The sequence below is a fragment of the Apodemus sylvaticus genome, chromosome X (genome assembly GCF_947179515.1).
Source record: "Apodemus sylvaticus chromosome X, mApoSyl1.1, whole genome shotgun sequence".
Lineage (NCBI taxonomy): Eukaryota > Metazoa > Chordata > Mammalia > Rodentia > Muridae > Apodemus > Apodemus sylvaticus.
Window position 1 is genome coordinate 105,436,356 of NC_067495.1, and position 16,536 is coordinate 105,452,891.

At 41.8% G+C, this 16,536-nt stretch overlaps 1 protein-coding gene across 1 annotated transcript in view; it reads right to left on the reverse strand.

Annotated features, from left to right (window-relative positions):
- Trpc5 (transient receptor potential cation channel subfamily C member 5) overlaps nucleotides 1–16,536 on the reverse strand; it is a 148,403-nt gene that overhangs the window by 17,884 nt on the left and 113,983 nt on the right. Inside the window, exon 6 of the mRNA XM_052170833.1 lies at nucleotides 14,423–14,618. Within this exon, the coding sequence (XP_052026793.1) occupies nucleotides 14,423–14,618 (196 nt within the window). The remainder of the gene's footprint in view (nucleotides 1–14,422; nucleotides 14,619–16,536) is intronic.

Below are 16,536 nucleotides of genomic sequence, written 5' to 3' on the forward strand. Positions count from 1 at the left end.
ATGGTATGTTCTAGTCCATGTGTGTGCCCTGCTTTGTCTTTGGGATCATGGTCTCCTGCAGAGCAGGACAGAGTTTCTATGCTTTGGCTCCTCCTGCTGTGTGGATCCATGCTCGAGCCGTAGAACACACCCTCTGAGGTTGATGACTTCTTCAGAGTGTAAGCGCATGGAGCTCGGTGGAAAGAACGTATCTGTTCAATTTCATATTTCTCAACAAATGCAAGCTCATGGTTATTATTCTTTTAAACTCTGGGGCCAATTTCTAACGTGTTCTTGACAGTCTTATGCATTCCCTCAGATCTCTTGCCAGCAGCCATCTTGCTTAACAAATTGGACAACGTTCTAAGATAATGCAGAGGAGGCAAAACAACACAAACCCAGGGAGTGCAGCGCTAATAATAACCCTTAAAGAGAAAGGCTGTTCCCATAAATCTTTGGCCCTAGGGACAACTCATCAGAAGAATATGTTGGCATCCTATACACTAATTATCTATTGCTTCCTTTATTCGAACATAGGACCAGCTCTGTTTCCCCTCGATGGAAAAGCAACAAAAATGACCACGATACATACACCCTAAACAAAAGGAAGAATACTCATTTTCTCTGTCATCTCAAGGCATGCCAGTCTCACTTAGGATGCCTTTTTCGCTAGGTAGAACTGGGGGTTTGTGTCTTAACTATTGCTACTCCTCACAATTACGTGGGTCAAATGTTAAACATGCACATTTGTAGAGCTTACCAAAATGTATACATTGCTTCATACACGGTAAAAATGTAATTTAAAACATACATTTTAAAGATATTATAATTTTAACTTTCCTCTCTGTCTCTCTCTGTCTCTCTGTCTCTCTGTCTCTCTGTCTCTCTGTCTCTCTGTCTCTCTCTCTCTCTCTCTCTCTCTCTCTCTCTGTGTGTGTGTGTGTGTGTGTGTGTGTGATGGAGTTGCTGTAGCTCAGACTGGCTGGCAGGGAACATAATACATAGTCCCGGCTGGTTTTATATTTAGAGAAACCTTCCTGGCTCAGTCTCTCAAGTGCTGAGTTTACCAGTCTGGCAGCCCATGCCAGTTTTCCATTTTTTATTTCAGTTCATTAAAAAGAAACAAAACTAGAATGTTTAAAACTATGGTGTTCAGTGTCTTATGAGCTAAGACTCTACTCTTTAACTTACCACATGTGTGCAGTAGTCTAGGGAGGGTTGATTTTCTATGCCTCAACACTCAGCAAACCTTTTCTATTTGAGGTTCCTGGGCAGTTAGAATGAACTGTTCATTCTGAAGCCTGTCGGGATTGCTTTCAATACTTTATGGATTTCAACTCAAGTGCCTGGACCCAGATGCAAAACATCAGGGGCAGAGAGCTTTCCGGCTTGAACTCACAGTCCATTTATTGTCCACAACATCTTTGCAGTCTAACAGTGATGCCCGATGATAGCCTATTTCATTATTTGAAACTTCATGAGTGGTTGTGACAATGGGGTTGCAATGGCCTAATAAGCTGCTAGTGCATCTCTGCCTGGACCCCATGAAACAACTGGTGAACATGTTCCCCAGCTAGTCATAGGTTGTTTTGAGAGAGACCATCTTGATACATAACTCAGGATGGCCTTGAACCCACCCTCCTTCTCAATTTCCCCCCCCCCCCCACTCCCTGTGCTGGGGTTACAGTTGTGGGCCATTATGCCCAGAAATGAGATTTTTTAAAAAATGAATCTATTCTTTAATATATTCACATACATATGTATTATGTTCTTTGGACACTCTTCCCTCCATCTCCTCTTGTCCTCCTGCTACCTAGTGAGATCTGTATGCCTCCCCTTCCCCCCAGCATAGCTGAAGCCATTTTATTCCATGCCTGCCATCCTTTCATACTGTTGGTGTAATATGCCTGTCAGTCATTGACACAGAAAAATGACTCGACTCAGAGCAAGATCAGGCCGACCACATAGCCTGTTATGTCTCTATGTTCTCTATGAGGTTTGTTAATCTTAAGAAATCCCACAAAGCTTCATGTACGACCTATCAAATTAAAGGACGCTATGAACTGTTATGTCTAATATGGCTTGAGTCAGAGCTGACCACTGGGCAGCACTTCCTGCACCCCGAGTATGGTTTTTGTTTTTCTTTAAAAGCTGACAGAGAAAGACACGCAGATAATTCTGAGCTACTTCCTGGATCAATTAGTATTAGGGTGTGTGTCTGAGTGTATGGTTTGTGGGCAACTCATGGACCCCAACACACCTCTCACCAAGTTCTCATTCCACTTTCATGCTTTTTTTTTTCCCTTTGTGAGCAACTGGATTTCACTAGCACCACTTATGGGTAAATGCGTGAAAAGCTATCCAATGGAGCACGGACAACTTGCCAGTGGCTTCATCACCGAAGACAATAACTTCTCCTTAACTGGCTCTCATATACAACTGTGTTAAGGAATGAATGAGTGAATGAATGTGCCACATGAAGCTTGAGACATGAACTCAGGTATCTCTCAACATTTATGAGAAGCTTGTTTACCTGTAACATGCAGATAGCATTGCCAAAGACATATGTAAGCATGCTTTTGAAAAGTGCTGTATTAGCCGTGTGGTGGTGGCGCACGCCTGTAATCCCAGCACTCTGGGAGGCAGAGGCAGGCAGATTTGTGAGTTCGAGGTCAGCCTGGTCTACAGAGTGAGTTCCAGGACAGCCAGGGCTACACAGAGAAACCCTGTCTCAGAAAAACCAAAGAAAAGAAAAAAAGAAAAAGAAAAGAAAAGAAAAAAAGAAAACTGCAATATTAGGTAATATATATTTATTATATATACCTTATATATAATAAATATATAAATATAAATACTTTTATACTTTATATACTTATTTAAGTATAAGTATATATATATAATTTATGTATTATTGATGGCACAGATTAAAACCAGGGACTGTATTAATTATTATCATGAAATCTACAAGTGAGGCAGATTTTCATTCAATTAAACAATTCATTGATCTCTATGCATGAAATACTTGTAAGTAATAGAAATCAAGTTATCTATTTTTTTTTTTACTTTTTGGATTTTTTTTCTCGAGACAGGGTTTCTCTGTGTAGGCCTGACTGTCTTGGAACTCACTCTGTAGACCAGGCTGACCTCGAACTCAGAAATCCTCCTGCCTCTGCCTCCCAGAGTGCTGGGATTACAGGTGTGCGCGACCACGCGACCACTGTTTTAAAAAATAGTTATCTATTTTTTAAAACAGGGTTGACAAGTTTAAATCAGAGATTGCCCAAAGCTTCTTTCTATCAATTCATAAAATATATTTACTAAAGCCCTACTATATGTCCCATTTTCCAGGGAAGTAGTGGGATATGAAGAAAACAATTGACAGTTCCTAGTAATGAAGCTTTCTTAGGTCTACAAAGGTTGAAAAGATGCATATTTTGAAATCATCCATGTACCTGGAAAACCTAGCCTTGCAGAGACTGGGTCAGTGGATACCCAGAGAAGAAGGGGAGGTGGCAGGAACTGTGGGAAGGGGCACTGTAAGGGGGGGCAGTCATGGGGATGTTAAGTGAATAATATGTATGTGTGTGTGTATATGTGTACACACACACATACATATATTAAAAAAGAGCCTACAATATTCTAGAACGTGAGTTCTAGTTAAAATGGAGACCCTCTGCTCTAAAATATCTCTTCATCAATTAGTTTGCCTGTGTGACATGTACAAATGAGGTTTTATGATCAAAGCCCTATGGTATCTTCTCCTAGAACATTTCTTTACAGCCAGGTAAAGTAGACTGGATGGGGTTAGTGGAGAGATTTATAAACCCATTAATTCAAATTTTCTATAATGATTGTTGATTCTGGGCTGGACAGATGGTTCGGTGGTTAAGACTGCTCTTCCAGAGGTCCTGAGTTCAAGTCCCAGCAACCACATGGTGGCTCACAACAATCTCTAATGAGATCTGATGTCCTCTTCTGGTGTATCTGACGACAGCAACAGTATATTCACATAAACTAAATAAAACTTTTAGAAAATGTTGATTCTTTAATGAGAAGACTACAATGTTTTCTTCTATTTTGCAAGATTTCTGGTGTGCCGCAATAATTAGGAGAGACTTCGAGATATGTTTCTCATCAAGACTTTGTTATCCAGGGAAAAGTGGGAAGGAGAGCAAAGGAAAAGAGAAATGTGTGAAGAAAACAAAGGCATAAAGGAAACAGAGAAGGCTGGGTGTAGGAGAAAGGGGGAGGGAGAGTGGGAAAGGAGGGAGGGAGGGAGGGAGAGAGAGAGAGAGAGAGATGTTATATTCTTATTTTACCTTGATATGTTCTCTAGTCCTCCTTTAAAACAGTAGATTTGTCTTGTGCCATGTTCAGTTGATGTCCCTGAGAGGCCTGCTCTTTTCTGTGTGGGGCGGAGGTTGTAATCTGGGGAGAGGGAGTGGATCTGGGATAGAGGGAGAGTTGACAGAACTAAATGGAGTGGAGGGAGGTGAGACTTCGGTCAGGATGTGTTGTATGAGAGAAGAGTAAATAAAACGTAATGTAAAACAGCAGTTTACCTTAACAACTGAGATCATAGTAATCGGCTATTATATCTCAAGTAAAAGGCAGACAATGTCCCTGATACTACTCTACATATTTTGGTTAGCGAGTAGTCAACGCTCCAAGTCCATTTTATCTCTGGTGATCACAGGAAGAGAAAGGCTTTCTTAATGTTAACTCGGAATACACATTTAATGTTTTCTAAGTATTTTAAAGTATGTGTGTGTAATGTGTGTCTGCCCCAAAAAGCCAGAAGAGGGCATCGTATCCCCCTGGAACTGGAGTCAAAAGCATTTGTGAGCTGTCTGACATCTTTGCTAGGAACCTATTTCCACTCCTCTGCAAAGGCAGCAAGACCCTTGAGTACTGAGTCATGGCGCCAATACAATAGCTAGTTCTTCAATTTCAAGCAGAAGCTGGATTCGGGGTCACACACCTGTAGCCTGAGAACATTGGAGACACAGGAAAGCCTGTCTGTAGGAGCAACACAGTGAGTTCTTGTTTAAAAACATTGAAAGAAAAAGCGAACAGCTCCCCCCCCCCGAAAATCTTAGTCCAATCAGAAATGAAAGAATATGTGTATCATTTGTTGTTCCAGTCAAAAGATTCCTAGTATCCCAAACAAGGGCTCGGAGAATAGGGTAGAAGAAGAGGCACACACCTTGGTAATGACCTCTGAGCCATAGACACTTGAATTGTCTACAAATGGAGTTTGTAATTTATGAAGAAATCATCCTGAGAGCAGTCTTCAGGGAGATTCTGTTTTCAACTAGGAGCAATTATGTCCATGAATCCCAGTCTGGTATTCTTTTGAAATGCCCACTTTTAGCTGTGAATATATGGAGGCTGCTGGCATCTTTGGCTTGGGAACTGCTACCCAGATCTGAACCTTTGCAAAACCACAATGATGTTGATATTTCCTGTGCCTCGATCACTGTTTCTTGCCTGGGTCCCTCCCTACACTTCCTCAGGCACGTATGGAGAGAGGCATCAGGGCAAACTGGTAGCTAACTGGCATAGTCAATCCTGTTTCGGTTAGATAGCCTCACGACAGAATCTCTATGACAACTATTTATGTTTCTGAACGTCCAGGGCAGGCAACGTGTCAGATACAGAGAAGCGGCTCAGGTATCTACCCCGTTAAGTTGCCTTTTAATAACAGGAAAGAAAAGAAATGTATTCTTCCCATTTCTCCTTGCCCCTCTGTCAGTCACTAAAACACTTGGCATTCAGCAGAAAGCAGCACAGGCTCCGACTGCACTTGGAAAACAGAGTTGGGAGCTCAGCAGAACCCTGCTACCACTTGCTGTGAGAATCTCGAGGTGAATCATTCTGGCCCCCAGCAGATAAGACACCCTCCAAAAAGACTCAAAAACACAACAAAATCAGAAGGCCGGGAGCGATAGAACGAAGAAAATGATGTTTCTAAGGTCGACCACCAGGGGGCGAGCCAAACCAGACCCAGGCAGAGAGGCGCAGTCTGAGCACTGATCAGTTACAGACAACCTTTGCCAAAGTACTGTGGTGGACAGTTCGTTTGCCAGTGTGGGTATAATTTCAAGAGACACTTAAGGAATACAAGATCTGTTTGGGAAATAAACAGGCAGAGGGCCTAGGTGTTCCAAGGTAGGCGTGAGAGAATGAGTTTTGTCGTGCTCAGGAGTACAATAGCAAAATTGTTTATTCTATGGTTGAAGTCTGGTTTTCTGGCAGAATATTTTTTTTTTTTTTGAGACAGGGCTTGGCTGGCCGGAAACTTGCTATGTTGATCAGGCTGACCCTGAACTCACCAAGATCTACCTACCACTGCCTCCTGAGGGCTAGGATTAAAGGCAGGAGCCATTTGCTGGAGAGGCTCAGTCACTACGAGCACTTCTTGTTCTTGCAGAGGGCTCGGGTTCTATTCCTGGGAGGTAACAACGATCAGTAACTCTAATAACTTCTTTTCTGGCCTCTGAAGGCACCAGGTGTGCAAATACCACACAGACATGCATGCTGGCAAAACCCATACACATTTAAAAAAAAAAGAATCTTAAAATATCACGTTATATCATTCAGTTGATATCCCTGGGAGGTCTGCTCTTTTCTAAAGGGAAATGGAGGAGGAGTGGATCTGGGGGAGAGGAGACGAGGCACTGGGAAGAGTGGAACCTGAGGTCAGGATGTATTGTTTGAGAGAAGAATAAAAGTAAGTAAATAAATGAACACATATTAGACTGGGAAAAGAATAAAGATGTGAGCCATTCCATTGTCTGACAGAACTAAGGGCAGAGTTGAGGGAAAAGTGTGTGTTTGATGTCTGGTTGACATGAGAGAGAGAGAGAGAGAGAGAGAGGCAGAGAGGCAGAGAGAGAGACAAAGAGACAGAGACAGAGAGACGGAGTGACAGAGAGACAGAGAGAGAGAGAGACCAAGGTATAGGTGCTGAGCATAAGGACTTAGCAAAGATGGCAGTTTGCAGAAACAAGACAGTCTCCCCATAGGATCCCTTTGGTTAGAAGCCCGGATACAGTCAGTCAGGCAGCCAAAGGGAGGGAGGGGTGAGGTTGGATAGAACCTGTGTGGGTATCTTATGTGAACCATGGCCTTTGAATTAGAATGCAAGTCAAAAGGAGGAGGTATGATATTGTTCTTTGGATCGGGAGACCTTACTGAGAATTTGTCCTTGGCTAATATCAAAACGGAAACTGAAGACAAGAAATACCAAATGCTGGTCTGGGGGGGGGGGGAAGAATTCCCATACACTATTGCTAGGAATGAACATTAGCATAGCCATTGTGGAGAACAAAAGGAGGCTCCTCAACAAAAGAAAAACAGAATTCATAATGTCCAATGGTCTCACTTCTGGACATACACACAAAGAAATGGAAATCAGCATACCAAGGGGATATCTGCATCCAGACGTTTATTGTGGCATTATCACAATAGCTAATATACACAATCAACCTGGGTGCCTATCAACAACACATGAATGGGTAAAGAAAACCCAGTGAGTGTGCACAATGGAGTAGTATTCTGCCATTAAGAAAATAAAATCCGGGGGCTAGAGAGATGGCTCAGGGGATAAGAGCCCTGACTGCTCTTCCAGAGGTCCTGAGTTCAATTCCCAGCACCCACATGGTGGCTTACAACCATCTGTAATGAGATCTGAGGCTGTCTTCTGGTATCTGAAGACAATGACAGTGTACTTAAATATACTAAATAAATCTTTAAAAAAAAAACAGAAAGAAAATGAAATCCTTCTCCTTTGCAACAAAATAGATGGAAATGTAGGGCATTATGTTAGGTGAAGTAAAGCCAGATTCAGAAATACAAATAGAATGTATTCTCTTTCACAAGCACAGGCTTTTAAGGAAGATTGACCCAAATGCAGAGTTGCTAGAGTCAGAGGGAAGGCAGTTTAGATACATAGAAGCTGGACTTCTATAGTGCTTGCTGTATGCATGTAATGAAATAGCATACTAAAACTAACTTACGTGTATAATTTAAGCATGCTAATCAGAAAGGAAAAAGAGTATGCCTCCTCAGACAAGTTGTTTCAATCTCTTTGCTTCAGCTTCCCTGTTTATAAAATGAAATTACTAATAATACCTCATAAATTTGTGGTTGTAATGGTTTAATGAGATAATATACACTGAATGTATTTGTATAACATGTAGCTCACAATGAATGGTGGTCATTAATAGTGATTATAGTGATAATAGATTGAAAATAATAGGTTCAGTGCCTGGCAATTGATAAACACATGCCCAAACACAGGCCAGTTATTCTGATTCATTGTATGGTTACTACTGATTCATTTTGACATCTTAGAAAAACTCTAAAACCTCTTATATTTGGCTAAAGATGTAGAAAGGGGGATTTGTCCGGTCAGTTAGCTCAGGATGCTGGGCAGAGCTCCTATAGATATCAGTGATGGGGCCCAGAATGAGCATGTATGGAGCCAGACACAGCAAGCTCACTCCCGTTGTTATGGTTACACAGACAGGGTCTAGAGCTTTGATGGAGCTCCTAGACACATGAGTCTTTTCCATTCTCTGCTCTATGCCAGCAGAGTCTTTTTAAAAAAGATTTATTTATTTATTTATTTATTTATTTAATGTATATATGAGTACACTGTAGCTGTACTGATGGTTGTGAGCCATCATGTAGTTGCTGGTAATTTGAATTCAGGACCTCTGCTAGCTCTGGTCAGCCCCACTTGCTCCAGTCTAGAGTGATTATTATATGTGATTACACTGTAGCTGTCTTCTGACGCACCAGAAGAGAGCATCAGATCCCAGTACAGATGGTTGCAAGCCACCATGTGGTTGCTAGGATTTGAACTCAGGACCTTTGGAAGAGCAGTCAGTGCTCTTAATCACTGAGTCATCTCTCCAGTCCCAGCCTACTCTTTATTGGGGCCAAAAGAACTCCATTTATGTTTGAAAGGTTTCCCAAGGAAGCAGTGACGGCTGAAAGGAGTAAAGGGCCCTCCCCCAGTCTTACTGCTTCTAGCAAACACCAGGGCACTCTTAGCTGGTGTACAAGCTATTTCCTTGCCGGAGATAAGAGCTCAACCCTGCAGTCACTTTTCTGTCTTTTCCAAATTTGAGCCATACTTCAAAGTCAGATCAACATACACCTAACTATACCTCATGACAATGCAGTCAAAGGATACTGCTTGGACTACAACTGAACAAATAGGTGTCACCTAATGGTTCAAACTTTGCAGACATAATACAGCACTGATTATATAGGGACGAAGAAGATGCAGAGCTGAACATGAGACACTGAGCCGAGCCAGCATTTAGCAGTAATAGGGGGCACCTCTTGTTCCAGTGTTTGAAAGGTAACATGAAGAGGTACTGTTAGCATAGCCTAGGGACTGGATGGAGCTCCCTCACAAGACCTGGTTGGCAGAGGAGGCAAACTGGCTTAATCTATGCTACATGGCCACCCAGGTTCCAATCCCTGCTTGTCTGCCTGTTGTTGGGCCCATGTTTTTGGTAAGAACTGCTAGCTAATGCACTCATGGTGATAGGGCCATTGCTCCTTTTCTCTTTAAGGAGATGCTTTATATGTTCTGACGGATGGGCATGACTGGTTTCTCCTTTATGAAAGGTGGCAGTCCCAGATCAGCTTGCTCAGGGTGTTTTGGTTGCATAGAAAGCAGAAACTGAGAGGAGCAAGAGTCAGTATTGAGATTGCTTGAGGGCCTCCCAAAGGTAAGAGCCATCTAGTGACATCTGAAATGGCTCTGTCGAAACTTCATGCAATTTCTAATGCTTCTTGAAAGGAGCGAGTCTTTGTCCTGGAAACAGACTTTGCTATTGCTTAGATTCAGTCCAGCTTTCAGAAGCTGGACTGTTCAGTGGGACTGAAGGCCAGAGGGCTTTATACGGTCTTCTGCATTCTTAAGAAACAACTCTTTGGGAGTTGAGCCAGGCCCAGGATTTTTCCTGAAAGAAGTCAGGCCAGATAGTAGGGCCTTTATCCCCTGATGACGACAATAAATGATTTTATCACTGGAACTGGTTAGGCTAAGGTGATTGGATAGTTTAGAGCTGTGATAGAACTAGGTAAAGAATGACATTCTGCTATGGTTCTATTTTTAAAAGATATGTGTGTGTGTGTGTGTGTATACCACATATGTGCCTGGTGCCTATGGTACTTAGAAGAGGCCACTGGATTTTCTGGAACTGGAATTACAGGTTATTATTTGCCACTGTGTGGGACCTGAACTGGGCTTCTATTTAAGAGCAGTCAGTACTTTTAACCAATGAGCCATTTCTCCAGCTCATACACTACATGCATTTCAAGTAAGGGACAATGTGACAGTGTGGTGGGGCCAGACTGGCCCAATGACTAGTATATTGTGAACAAAGATTATAGAAATAAGGAAGAAACAAAAATAATCACATTCTTGTCCGGAGTTCTGGGCCATGGACACTCAAGGATCCAGAAATATAGTTTGTAACTTATAAAGAGAGTATCATGAGACCAATCTCCAGGAAGGCCCAGTTTTAAACAAGGAGCACTTCTTTCTGAATCTCAGCCCAGAACTCTTTTGAAATACAAATATAGCCATTTTTTTAAATCTACAGATTGCCCACTGGTAATTGTTATTTTATATGGAAGCTGCTGGTATCTTTGACTTGGGAACCACTGCCCAGATCTGAGCCTTTGCAAAACCATAATGTCGGTGACATTTTCTGTGCTAATCTCTTTTTCTTGTCGGTTTCCCTTCTGCCAACATGTTCCTCAGGCACATTTCCCTCATGGAACCTCTCTTTGCTTACCTGATCTCGGAAGAGCCAGGACCCATACATTTAAACTGTTATAAACGACTGGCTACTAGCTCTGATGACATTTGTTTCAGAATTGGGAACAAAATATTAAGGGAAGAAATTCATGGATAGCATTGCAAATCTGACTCTGAATACTGACAATTTACGGTAACGTTATGTATGTTTTCTCATTTGTACATTTTTTTTCTTGTTTAGATTCAACTGCTCATTAAAGCAGACCATCTCACCAGCATCTTTAAATCCTTCACAGAACACTGATAAAGAGCTCAGCTCTTTCTGGGATAGTACTTAGTTGCTGCTCTTAACCTTTGAACTCGAATAAACACTGGATAATTTCCCAGTGAGATTTGCTGACAACCGAATTCCTACCAAGGCTGAAGCAGCCTGTGATACCCTTTGAAAGGGGAGATATGAGTCTCCAGTGGTTTCTCTTTCTGATGTCTTTCTCCCTATAGCAGAGGCCTTCTTTTAAAGAGACCATTCTGAAGTTAGAAATGTTACAAATGACATGACATCTGTTTTTTATTTCTTTACAACTTATGAAAACCCGGGTATTTGTGCAATTGGGTTGCTCAGTATCAGCATCCTACTGGGTCCATTTCTAAATGGTGTAAATAGACAGCCAGGAAATTCCAGAGCAGTGGGTGGGATCCAGAATGATTAACTCTGGCTCAAGATGTGGGAGATGGTATAGGTCTCACTCAGGACATCTACTTGGACCCTTAGGGAGGAGAATCAAGGTTTTCTTGGAGTGCACAAGTAGGTAGCACTAAAACCAAACCTGCTGCCAGCAGCTGGTGAAAAGAAAGTTAGAGTTGATGATTCCCATTCTAGCTAGAAAATGTCACTGAACTCAGTGGGCAGATTGAAGCCCTACATTTGATGACAAGAAAATTTTACTTTTTCCCCTGTCACTAGGAATAATCCGCTGCTAGATACTTAGTGAGACAACTAGAAATGCCTTATCAGGTAGAAAAAGAAACTAGGTAGATTTCATGCGTGTTCTCTCCCCTTCTAGAGATAGATGAGGTGTGAGCATAAATTGTAAATCATCTCAAAGTTCTTTTCTAGTTGGATTTGAATGGAAAGGAGAAAGGAAAGAAGGGAGGAGAGAGACGGGGGGGGGGGGGGGGTGAACCAATGATGCTGAGCTCTATTGTGTTATTCTATTTCAATATAACAATGGAGGAGAATTTCAGAGCTAGAGAGGATCTTGCTGTCCTACTCTGATCTGTAGAGACAGACTCACGGAGCTGGCAACCATATTAGTCACCGTCAATCCAACTCTCTCATATTTTGGATGAAGAAACAGATGCTCAAGAAGGGGAAAGAAGTTACCCAACTTGATTCCAAAATAAAAATCAGTCCCAGGATTAGAGTCCTTGGTTTTTAGTTTTTTTTTTTTTTTTCTACTCTACGACCATTCCCTTTATAGTCAGCACTTAAACATCTATGACCTAAAGTACCCCAGTAGACAATTTTACATTCTTAAAAAAAATTCCCAGTGGCAGAAATTCTACAAATTTTCTTTCTATCACTGTGAGAAAGTACGGGAGACAGATCAAATTATAAGGAGAATGGTTCCAGTCAATGGTTTCTTTCTTTTACTTTCTTTTTTTCCTAGTATATGTATAAATGTAATGTCACTGTGATCACACTATTTGTTCCTTCTGTAGATTACATAAAAGTATGGGTCCATAGAACTTTTGTCATAGACATCACACTTCTAACATTCTACTACTAGACATTTGACAAGGGTGTCCATTTGCCCAGTTTTCTAATATTGTACTGTTGTAGAACTCCTTATTCTTTTTTTATTCAATATATTTTTTATTTACATTTCAAATGATTTCCCCTTTTCTGGCTCCCCACTCCCCGAAAGTCCCATAAGCCCTCTTCCCTCCCCCTGTTCCTCCATCCACCCCTTCCCACCTCCCTGTCCTGGTATTCCCCTATACTGCTGCACTGAGTCTTTCCAGAACCAGGGACCACTCCTCCGTTCTTCTTGGACATCAATTAATATGTCAATTAATTAATATCAATTACACACACACACACACACATACACACACAGCGAGACAGACACATAGAGAGACAAATAGAGACACAGAGGTGCCACAACTAATCCTGAATCCTCTACCGTCCCCATTTCTAGTCCAGGGTAACAAGCACTAATGATTGAAAGAATAATGTGATCAACAACAACAACAAAAAACCCAGCAATGAACAATGCAAAATGTCATGGTGTATGTCTGTAACCCCAGTGCTCCATAGGCTGAGGCAAGTGGATTGGGAATTTGAGGCTAGCCAGGGCTATACAATAAAACTTGTCTAAAACCAATGAGCTCAACCTAAGAAGATCTAATGGTAGAGTACAGTCTACTTCATACAAAAATAGCCCTTCTTATGAACTGAGCACTACAGTGCACTTCTGTAATTCCAGGTACTGAGGTAGAGACAGGAGGACCAGCAGTTCAGGGTTGTCCTCGGCTACAGCGTGAGCTTTAGGCTAAATTTGGATACTGTGACACATTGTATCAAAGACAAAATAGCCCCTCTCTTTCTCTGAAGGTCATGTTTGCAACAAAATTCTAAATGTAGGGAGGAAGATGTTTGCAGTGTTATCCTCAGAGAAGCAGATCAACTTTATTTATTCTGAACATAAGTGAGAGGCCAAATTGAGTAGCGAAGTGTGTATATATCCCTGGAGGTTTGCTTACTGAGGTAACAAAATGGATGTAATGAGGACACATGCTCCACTATGTTCATAGCAGCCCTATTTATAATAGCCAGAAGCTGGAAAGAACCCAGATGTCCCTCAACGGAGGAACGGATACAGAAAATGTGGTATATATACACAATGGAGTACTACTTAGCTATTAAAAACAATGAATTCATGAAATTCTTAGGGAAATGGATGGAACTGGAGAACATCATCCTAAGTGAGGTAACCCAGTCTCAAAAGAACACTCATGGTATGCACTCACTCATACGTAGATATTAGCCTAGAAGCTTGGAATACCCAAGACACAATTCACATATCAAATGATGTACAAGAAGAAGAAAGGAGTAGCCCCTGGTCCTGGAAAAGCTCAGTGCAGCAGTGTAGGGGAATACCAGGACAGGGAAGTGAGAAGAGGTGGATTGGGGAACAGGGGAAGGGAAGAAGGCTTATGGGACTTTTGGGGAGGAGGATCCAGGAAAGGGAAAATCACTTAAAATGTAAATAAAGAATATATCGAATAAAAAAATCTACAAAAAAGAGAAGTGACTGGTTAATTTATGTATGTGGTCCAGGAAATATAAAAGTACTATAATATTTACTAAAAAGAAAAGAAAATGAATGCACATATTTTTAAAATGCTTTCAACCAATAGCAAGAAAGTCATCAAATAGAATAACCTAATCTAGATTAATGGCATTCTGTATCCTAAGTCTGCAAACAGAATTGCTTTGGAAAGAGGTCAGGTGGGCAACTGGCTACCGCGTATGCAGTAATATGTATTCACCGAGGCGAGCAAGCTGTTTCATAGGGCTTGCAATGGGCTGCACATCCCTGGGGCTTCTCCAGAAACCCAAGGAAGGGCCATTGTAAAGCGGTTACTCACGGCAATGAGCTGGTAGGAGTTGTTCATCATAGCAATGAGCATGTTCAGCAGCACTACCAGGGAGATGACGTTGTATGTCCCAAACATAGTAGCGCCCACAAACTCGGTAAACTCATGTCGGGCCTTCACATTGGTAACGTAGAGATTTAAGAGGCCAAAGACAGACCAGAAGAGTGACTGAAGGGTTTCAAAGAGCCTAAAAGAGATGCGAGAGCAGGTTAGTTTTGGAAAGAGATTACGAGAAGAGAGCAAACATGATGTGGCCTATAAAAGGGCAGTCAGATTTGGAACAGGTAGACTGGTTTGCTTGTGTACCTCGTGGATTTTGGTCTCTTTCCTACTACCACAGGATAGCCAGGTCATTTCATTTTGATGTTTTGCACGTCTACTTGTAATATTATCTCTTCCCTCTCTGTACTGGTAATCTAAAAATGCTCAGAACTTATTTCATGGGCTATTTCCTCTGTCAAACAATGCTATTTCCCACCTTCAGATCATGTTATCTATTACCTTTCTAATTATTCGGGGCCAGTAAATGCAGAGTATAAAACATGGAACTTTACAAGTTGGAGCAGGGCTTGAGAGATGTCTCAATGGTTTAGACCACTTGCTGCTCTTCTTAGAGGACCCAAGTTCAGTTTCCAGGACCATGTTACAGCTGTGTGTAACTCCAGCTCCAGAGAATCTGTCTCTTCTGGCCTCTTAGGCATCTGTGCTTGTGTGCACACCCTGACATAAACACACACACACACACACACACACACACACACACACACACACACACGTAATTAAAAAAATTAACGTAATCTGGAGCTTGGGCTATACTGCACCATGTTGAAATCTCATCTGATATTTGATTCCTCTCACTCACTGAGTAAGTGTGAGGGCAAGTTGCCTTTCCTCTCTACCTTTGTTTTGGTCCAGGTGATGGAGTATAGAGACTCACAAATATGATCTCTATCACTGTATTGTACCTGAGACCAAACTTGCTACTTTGTGGCTCTCATAGGGCTCAGATACTACTAAGCTCAGTGGAAGAGCATGATGAATCTCAAAATAATATTTATATGGTTTTTTATTTTCTATATTCTTTGTTTACATTCCATATGATTTCCCTTTTCCCGGTTCCCCCCTCCCCAAAAGTCCCATAAGCCCTCTTCCCTTCGCCCATTCCTTGATCAAACCCCTCTCATTTCTCTGTCCTGGTATTCCCCTACATTGCTGCATCAAGCCTTTCCAGGACCAGGGCTCTCTCCTTCCTTCTTCTTGGGAATCATTTTATATGTTAATTGTGTCTTGGGTATTCAGAGCTTCTGGGCTAATATCCACTTATCAGTGACTGCATTCCATGTGTGTTCTTTTGTGAATGGGTTACTTCACTTAGGATGATATTTTCGCTGGGCAGTGGTGGTGCACGCCTTTAATCCCAGCACTTGGAAGGCATAGGCAGGTGGATTTCTGAGGTTGAGGCCAGCCTGGTCTATAGAGTGAGTTCCAGGGCAGCCAGGGCTACACAGAGAAACCCTGTCTCAAAAAAAAAACAAACCAAACCAAACCAAACCAAACCAAACCAAACCAAAACAAACCAAACCAAAACAAACCAAAACAAAACAAAACAAAAGGATGGTATTTTCCAGTTCTAACCATTTGCCTAAGAATTTCATGAATTCATTGTTTTTAATTGCTGAGTAGTATTCCTGTTTTAATGATATATACAGTAAGACATTAGGCATTATTAAAAACTCACTCTTTATGCATGGTTTACATGTTCTTTTTAAAAATAAAATTGACAAGAACATACTGTGTGGGCTAGACTGGCCTCGAACTCAATGAGATTGCCTGCCTCCTCCTCCTCCTCCTCCTCCTCCTCCTTCTTCTTTGGTTTTTCGAGACAGGGTTTCTCTGTATAGCCCTGGCTGTCCTGGAACTCACTGTGTAGACCAGGCTGGCCTCGAACTCAGAAATCCACCTGCCTCTGCCTCCCAAGTGCTGGGATTAAAGGCATGCGCCACCACTGCCCGGTTCTGCCTCTGCTTCTTGATTGCTGGGAATAAAGGCATGTACCAACACATCCTGGCATGTTTTATACTTATATGAATACATTATTATCATGA